Source organism: Melanaphis sacchari, unplaced genomic scaffold (assembly GCF_002803265.2).
Source record: "Melanaphis sacchari strain LSU unplaced genomic scaffold, SCAv2.0 Contig1715_pilon_pilon, whole genome shotgun sequence".
In the NCBI taxonomy this organism is placed as follows: domain Eukaryota; kingdom Metazoa; phylum Arthropoda; class Insecta; order Hemiptera; family Aphididae; genus Melanaphis; species Melanaphis sacchari.
In genome coordinates, this window is record NW_020270797.1 from 1 (window position 1) to 9,861 (window position 9,861).

At 24.8% G+C, this 9,861-nt stretch overlaps 1 protein-coding gene across 1 annotated transcript; it reads left to right on the forward strand.

Annotated features, from left to right (window-relative positions):
* The first annotated feature begins 6,839 nt into the window (after positions 1-6,839).
* LOC112592357 (zinc finger MYM-type protein 1-like) lies at positions 6,840-8,078 on the forward strand. The gene is made up of 2 exons (XM_025336376.1): positions 6,840-7,074; positions 7,414-8,078. The coding sequence occupies exons 1-2, from the start codon at positions 6,840-6,842 to the stop codon at positions 8,076-8,078; spliced, it is 900 nt and encodes a 299-aa protein (XP_025192161.1).
* Positions 8,079-9,861: the final 1,783 nt, after the last annotated feature.

Genomic DNA, 9,861 nt, shown 5'->3' on the forward strand with positions numbered 1-9,861 from the left:
ATATAATTTTTTTTTCCCTTCAGGTATAGGGACTCAATTGGTATACAGCGTTTGAACGTCGAGGTCGTATCCGTTTTCGTCACCTTTGTTTTTAGTACGACTTTTCGAAAAATCGCTCTGGCCCGTACGACGGGTATCGTCGATCGTACTCTTATTACTAGGGCTGGGATTTATATGTAATAAAAAACGAAAAATATGTACTTATATATGTAATTAAAATTGCCAAAATATGTAGTATAAAATAAAAAATATGTTGTATAAAATAAAAATTATGTACTAAGAAAAATTGAAATACAATAAATTGATGTTTAATCAATCGTAAGGGAAACAATGACAAACCATATATTGTTTTAAATTTTCAAAATTAAATGTACGGCGATTTGATCTTAACACTGACTTATGCCTACTAAAGGAGCGTTCCACATCACAAAGTAAATTCATAAATATATTTTGTCAAATAATTGTTGAACATAAAGTTTAATCTAAAATCATTAAGATATGGTTATTGAACAGAAACAGATAAGATAAACTAAAATCAAGTTATTAATATTTATTTTAACCTACTTATTTCCTATATGCATTATACACTTACAATTTGTCGAGTACCGTTATCGAAATAAAATATAAAATATTACTAAACCATCAAAATTGTCAAAATTTACGAAGTATGTAAAAAAAAATCGAAAATTTTACAAAGTATGTAAAAATATGTATTTATGACGAAATATGTAAAAATATGTAAAATAAAATATGTCTTATTTTATTGCAAATTACGTGAAACGAATTTATCATTTGCAATAATTAATTTATCGTGTTTCACTAAAAATATGTATTTACATATAAATCCCAGCCCTACTAATAACTAATAGACATACTCATATTACATACCTATTTATTATCTATGTATAGCAATTGTTTAATTAAAAGCAGTAGGTTTCTTTCGCTAAAAACACATACATTCAAAATAAATATGTATTTTTAATTTTTTATCATCATAACATAATAACATGTATATTTAAGAAAATATATCTACTCAATTGGAAACCAATATCGATTTAAATTCTTCTGCTCCTACCAGTTCTACCGATGTTAAAGATCATCAAATTATCAATATTTTTAATAAATTATTAAATATAAATTACGCTTATAGTCAGATACTCAGAGAGTAGGGCCGCTATTATATTTGGGATAATAGGCCGGACCTTACCCAGTCCGGCCCTGATCACCATTTATTATTTATATAATACTATAATTTGTTGTATTATTATATCTTAATGATAAATAATATAGTTACTTAATTAACTTGTATAAAATAATTGAGTATATCAATAATCATTAACAAGAATGATGATTGATGACACTTATAAAACTTATATATAATTATCATACATTATCATTATAAAATGTAAATGGAAAGTGAATTCAGGATTTGATTCGCGTTATGCATTTTGTCATTGCCATACAAGAAAGTAACTTAACACATAAAAATACGAATAAAAAAATTAAAAAATAAATACTTTAAATAAATGCGAATAATTAATTTTAATTAAAAAAAAAAACTACAATAAATGTTTTATGTGGTTATATATAAATTAATATTCTTAGAAAATATAACTTTATAATAATATTATATAATTTATAACGTTTCGCATGGTTCAAATAAAAATTTCCTATTTTCAGGTTTTAAAATCAGGTATAATAAAATTAGCAGAACACTCACTGATTTTAAATAACTATCTATAATATTATTGTTTCTTTCTTACTAATAATTTTAAGATTTGAAAAAAGAAATTATGCGTATGTAATATTTTTGATAAAAAAAATTCAACCTATAGTATTTATAACAGAAAAATAAATTAGATATTTACAGCAATATTTTTTAAGTATAAAACAACAACATATATTAAACTGACAGAGCATATACGGTTAATATAATTTCATTCGATAATTAAATTAAAATTTACCGCAGTCATGGTAACTACAGTAATCTATACTGTTTTCTCATAGTTGTTATTTTTTAAGTTATAAGTATTAAAATAGTATAATTACAAAAATGACTTGTACATTTATGTTTTAACAGAATATTTTTTAATTTATAATTTACAACTTGAAATATATTATACAATAGTAGATAATGCTTATAGTTTTTATTTTGTATATAATACAATAATAAATAATACATGATAAAAACAATTAAGTACAATATAAATTTATTTTTATAATAGAAAAAATAGTGAGAACATTTGCAAAAAATATTAAGATTCATAGAATATATTATAGGACATAAAAATTATGGTAGAAAATTTGTCCATATTATAAAAAAAAAAATGAATGGTTTGATTAACCGTAAATTTGTGGTTTTAACAAAATCTAGATATATTTATATGTCATGGAATTATATTCCATTTTTGCTGTTTTTTTAAAAATATGTGTGCATATTTTAAATGATCATGCTGTTATGCATTTATGCATATTAAAGTACTGTATAGTTTCATAGACTATACTGACAATTTAAGTATTTGCAGAATTAATTAGCTATTTGAATGGAAGTATTGTAATGTATAAATCACAAAATTGGTCCGTTCTCTATAAAGAAAAATATTTACATAAATTATTGTCATTAAAATATAAAATACACATGTTAATATAACTTAAAACGTAAGTAATTATAGAATTTCAAACTTTTTTTATAAGTAGATATGTTTTTAACTTTTATGTATTTATAAATTCATATTTATTTCAATTATAATCTTTAAATTTAAATTGAACATTGAAATTTCAAAAGTTTTATCTGTAATTATACATTTATATAACATTTGATAGATTTATATTATAAGAATTATTTTAATTGATGTATAGGTAAATAATTTTATTTAATAGAATATTATAAATGTATCAAATAGATTATTATATGATCATTATTGTAAATCAATTATTTATTATATTAGTTTTAGTACTAAGCTTTTTTTTATTTGTTGTTTTGGATATACGTAAGAGTATAAAACTATAAAACAATGTCTAGAAACTTAAAATTTGATTCAAATTAAAAAATTTAAAGCTTAATATGTGTATTGAGTGATTGATTATAAAATAGGAAGAAGAGTGGAAACAAAAAAAAAGTCTAATCAACTTACCTATTGTCGAATCATTGATTAAACAAGAAGTGACTTGTCCATCATCTGATTTTGTCTAATAAAATTTAAAATATAAAAATAAATAAATATATTTTAATGAAATAGTGTAAAATTTGTACAGCTATACAATATAATATACACACTTCTCTAGAGCCTGTAGAGCCAGATTTATCATCAGAGTCATCATCAGAATCTCCGTAGTCAAAGTCAATGGTAAATAAATATTTCATCTCCTCGCTAGCCAAAGATTTAACAGAAACTGCACTCGAACTCGTCTAATTGAATTGAAATTATAAAAAAAAAAAATACAAATAAATCTGTACTACTATATAAAATTGTAAGGGGTGTTCTACGACCGCGCTAACCGATAAAACTATTAAACCGATTTGGCTAAAATTGTTTACTATTAAACCTGATAGTCTGACGTCTGTTGAAGGTTTTAGTACCACTTTTTTTTATAAAAAAAATAAAATAAATTAAGAAAAATGGTAATTTTTACGAATATCCAATATTATTATTAAAGTTATTGTTTTTTAACTATGGTTATCATTAAAACCATAAAATTTGAATAAAAAATTGTACATATTAATATATTATCATCACCCGAAGGTAAAATAAACAACTAATCACGGGCGAAGCCGTGACGAATCGGCTAGTATTATATAAAAATCATAGAACGAAACGAAAATATGTAATCTTAACTAAATGTTTTATATTTCAATGGAGGTTCTAATAATACGATATAATTTTTAAAGTCATCAGCATATAATAATGACATATTTCGCTATTTGGAAAATTGAATATAATTTATGAGCAAATTATATAAAAGCAGTAAAATATCTGAACCTCTTCGAGGAAAAATTTATGCTACATAAATAAATCTGGTTAACAGTAATGTCTGTATTTAACATATTTTTTCTTATTTGATATAAAAGTGACTAATTATTGTGTTACGAAAACCTATATACGTTGTAGTTTTATAAAAATTTGAAATGATCACTCTTAGGTATTGGTATAAATAAATCTAAGAAAAATAAAGTTACGTACAATTGAAATCGTGTCATCAAAAATATCATCTTCCATCATGGTACCAATACCATTATCTGGAATGGTTCTTTCTTCATTGTTCCAAAAATATGATTGAGAAATCTCCGGATTACAATTCCAAGCGATCACCTTTTCCATATATCCAATAGTCTATACGGGTATAAATAATGTATAAAACATTTTCTGACTTTTTAAAAAAAACAAAGTCTAAAACTTTTTGTCTAAAGAAAAATATATTTATGTATGGATTGACTTCAGAAAAAAAGAAGGTATTTTTGAGTTATTTAAATGTATTAAGATCAAGAACAATTATGACGTGGTTAAATCAAGGTCTACATATTACATTACAAAACAGCAACTTCTCCTTGTTTTCCATAGGTTAATCTTTTTTAAAAACTAATTTTGGAAATTTTATTGAAAATTAAAAGGAAAAATATAGTTATAAGCTATAATAATAAATGAATAGCAGTGCCGTATCTAGGCATTGGCAAGGTAGGCGGTGGCCAAGGGCGCAGTTTAAAATTATCGCGCTGGGGGCGCAATTTTTATATTATATAAATACTAAAAATTATAACATTTTAAATAATATTAATATTAAAATTATTAAAATGTATAATTTTACGGATATAGTCATTAAGTATTTAATAAAGTGAAAACACGATTTTAGAAGTTACCTATATATTATGGGTTTTTTTTATTACTTTCATTGATTACGATATTTTTTTGTTTTATTATATTCGTGGAAAACATTAATATTATTTATGTAATGTAACATAACAATAATAATTGATATGAAGGCAATAATAACAGTTATAGTAATACACGTATGCACCTCAGATCTATAGTTGTCCGTATAAAAACTTGTTATTATAATATTGTTAAATTTATAAATTAATATTAAATATCGTTGAGAATATTTTTGTCAAATCTCAAACGTCATTATATTGTATGTCGATACTCACTACTCAGTCATCACTCAACAGTGTACATCAACAGATATTTTTTAATTTTTATCAAAACTATAAGAATTAAGAGTAAGTATAGAATTTATATTTTCTTGTCTTTAATTTTATTTGTTTTACATATTATCATTATTTTTCTGTACACTGTACAAAATATAATCGTAGGTTGTTATTTTTCGCGTTTTTGTTTATCTACTTTAATTATTAATTTTTCTCTCCATAATTCAATTTAATTTCCACATTACATAGATAATATCTAATTTTATAATATTATCTAATATATTATTATAAATCGAGAACGCGTCGTTGCGTAATTATAGGCATAATATATTTTGTTATTTCATATAAATTGGTATTTCATTTGAATAGATAATATTTGTTTTTAATTTATATAAATTTATAGAATGTCTACGAAAAAATCTGGACATGAGTTCCGCAAATTAAAAAAAGAAAAAGAAAAAAACGATCGTATAGTTTCAGTAAATATGAAAAATTGGTTAGTTTCATCTACCCTTTCTATAAATAATGAACTTAAAGGAAACAAAAACGAAAATAAAAAAAATATTACTAAAGTAGAACAAATCGATCAATTTTGATTAAATTTGAATACAAGTCCTCTTATTAGCCCTGAAATTCCAGAAATTCAGTATGAAAATATGTTAAGTGATATAGATATAAACAAAACAAATATATCTCAAAGTACTTTTGACCTTACCGATCCAGTAAAATGACCAATAATTACAGATACAGTTAGACTTCATATAATAGAAAATGACACAAAATTAATAGACAATATTGATCAATACTCTTTTCCATTGACAGATGACGGAAGACAATTTAATTTTAAATGGTTTTTTTAAGAAACTTCTCTATGGTGAAGATGTAAACGCCATTGGATGATGTATAGTTATTCAAAAAAATGCTATATTTTGTTTTCCTTGCATATTATTTTCAAAAGACAAAAATTCCACATTTTCTAACTCTTTGGACGGATTTTATGATTAGAAACATTTAAATACATTTATACCGGCTCATGAAAATAGTGTCTAACACAGAAAATGTTTTATGGAGTGGAAAGAGACAGAGAAACGTTTAAAAGATGGAAAAACAATAGATAATTTCATACAAAAAGCTGTAAATATCGAAAAGGAAAAATGGTGCCATATTTTAAAAATCATAATTGACGTTATTCTTTTTTGTGCTAAAAATAATCTTGCTCTTCGAGGCACTTCAGATAAAATAGGGGATACAAATAGTGGAATTTTTTTAAACACTGTAGAACTTATTATTCATTACAATGATAGATTATCTGAACACATTAAAATTATTAAATCTAAAAAAGGACCTTTAAGCTACTTTTCTCCGCTTATTCAAAATGAAATTATTCGATTAATAGGTAAAAAAGTTCGTAACAAAATATTAATTCAAATAAAACAGGCGAAATATTTTTCAATATTATTTGATTGCACACCCGACACATCACATAAAGAGCAAAAAGAGCAACTGAGTGAAATTATAAGGTATGTCCGTATAATTGACAATAAATGTTAGTTATATTATAGAAAGTTTTGTTGATTTTATCGAATCGAAAGAAAAAACTGGACATGGATTAGCTACAGAAATAACGACAAAATTAATTAATGATGGATTAAATATAGAAAATTGTAGAGGTCAGAGTTTCGATAATGGCGCCAACATGGCAGGAAAATATAATGGAGTTCAATCTAAAATTTGTCAGATAAATGAATTAGCAAGATTTGTTCCATGCACAGCCCATAGTCTCAATTTAATTGGATTTCATGCGGCAAATGTAACTCATTCTATGGTAACATTTTTTGGTGTTGTGCAACAAATCTTTGTATACTTTTCAGGTTCAACATCAAGATGGGAAAGGTTAAATACAGTTACAAAAGTTACATTAAAGTTACATTGTGAGACGAGGTGATCATCTAAAAAACGAGCTGTTTCTGCACTTCTTTATAATATTGAAAAGATTTATAATACTTTATTAGAAATATCAACAAATGATAATTTGAATAAAGAAACTACAGCTGGTGCAAAAATTATATTGAAACAAATAAATTTCAAATCTTTTTGTTTACTTCATATATGGAATAATATATTAATGGCTATTGATCGAGTAAATTGTAACTTACAAAATAAAGGGATTTCTATTGATATAGCAAATAATATGATAAAAGGTTTATTATCATTATTACAAGACATGCGAAGAAAACATTGTGATATAATAAATTTATCAAATATATTAGCGAATAAACTAAAACTACCATCAGACTTTCCAGAAACACATAAATGTAAAAAAAACCGTACGAGTTCTAAACTAGCTGAAGATGAAGAGTGTATGCTTACATCAAAAGAAGAATTTGAACGAGAATGCAATATGGTATTTGATAGCATTATATCTCAAATTCAATTGCGTTTTGAAAAACTAAATAATGTTATTTCGGATTTTTCATTCTTAATAGGCAAAAATCTACAATTATGGTCCACTGAATATTTAAAAAAATGTTCTGTTAACCTTGCGTTAAAATACTCTAAAGATTTAGATGCAGCTGAATTATGTTCTGAGATAGAATGTTTTAAGTTCCAAGCTGCATCATTAATATCTGATTTATGTGAACAGTCACCACTCGAAATTTTAAACTTAATTCATATTTATACTCTTAACGATGCCTACCCAAACATAGAAATAGCTTTGCGCATTTTTCTAACACTTCCCGTATCCGTTGCTTCGTGTGAACGTAGTTTCAACAAATTAAAAATAATAAAAAATTATTTACGATCGTCCATTGGCCAAGACCGATTGTCTAATATGGCAATAATCTCAATTGAATCAGAAACAGCTAATCATTTAAATTATGATGACATCTTAGAAGAGTTTGCGTCTATTAAATCTCGCAAAATAAATTTTTAATTATTTGTTTTTTTTTTATAATGTAAAATAAATAATAATACTTAAGTATGTAATATAAAATTTCAATAATATATTATGTATATAATATTAATACAAATAATATAATTTTTAAATTAAAATATAACTATTTAAGTATTATGTATAACTCTTCCTTCTCCTTCCAAGCATAAAATTGAATATATGAAATAAATAATTCATTATAAATTTATAACATTGGTTGCTAAGGGCGCACATAAAGCTAGTTACGGCACTATAGCCAAGTCTGCAGAGACTATTTAATAAATATAAGTAGGTACTGTACTTACTGGGTAAGTAAACTCATCGTTCGAAACTTTTTCAGGACAATCTTGAGGATTGTCTTCTGCAGGACTTTCCACTAGAATACAACTCTTTAATGAAGAGCCATCATCTTCATCATCACCCAAGTTGCCCGATAATATACTATCATCGCGCGAATTTTCTGTAGCGTATATCATAAAACTTAATACTTAACAATAAAATAAAACGTTAACTTGTACACTTACTTTGAATGTCGTAGGTTCTTAATTTTTTGTTGATTTGATATTCATTATTAACATCGTTATCAACTAACGAGTGCTTACGTTTATTCTCCATTATGTATATAAAGTGTAAGTACGTAATCAAAAAATTTTTTACAATTCTAATTTATTTACAAATAAAACACATTTGATTTTATTTTCAGATAGAATCAGATAAAATTGCAGAGTTAAACTGAACCATATATTGTTTGTACTTCACGCCGAAACCGTCCCGTCGGCAGTCTCCTTGGTTGCGTGTTATTTTATTTTCAGCCACCCACAAAATAAACAGTTTTTGTCGAATTAATTTTATTATGCATTATTTTTTACATAGATTCGTGTTCATAATAAATATCATTATATTTGAATCTCGGGCAAATAATTTTATAATTATATTTAACACATACTACACGGGTAACGCATACCCGCATGATTTTCTTTAAATCTTTATTTAATTCATACTTAGATATAAAAAAACACTATTGACAGTACAAGATAATGGTAACTTATAACCTATGTTTCAAGTGTAATTATATAAATCAACATCCGATCACACATAATTTTTTTCAACCATCATGATTTGGAAAGTCATAAAGAGAGACTATTTTTCTAACACTATCGACAAAACTTATATTAAAATTCTAAAATTTAACATACACATAAGCTATTATTATACACAATACTGCATTATATTACATCTAAGCATTTAAGCATTTATAACGTTTGGACAATACTTATAAAATAACTAAAACTATTTTTAAAATTGCTAAACATTAATCTACTCTTATAATAAAACGAGAATATTTAATGTAAATAATAATTTTAACAAAAAAAAATATTATCACGCTGAAATTAAAAAATAATAATAATTACACTATTTGCATGAAACTGTTAGCAACCGATGGAATTCAAACGTTGAATAAATATTTGGGATATAAACAATTAGTTGACTACTGTAATCGTATCGTATCGTACATACAATTCGCACATAAACGTATAAAAATGGATCATAGCCATAATTTCATCAAAACAATTTTTTTTCCTTATCGTTTCGTACGCTGTATATATTGCAAAAAGATAAAACTATTTAGGTCGGTATACAAATGTAAGGACTGCAATAAAATTTGCCATAGATAATGCTACAAGAAATTTATCAAATCGGAGCAAGCACAAACATCTAATGACCCAGAACCGATCGAACCAAATTTACAAAAACATAAAAATGAAATCGTTGCTGATGTTCC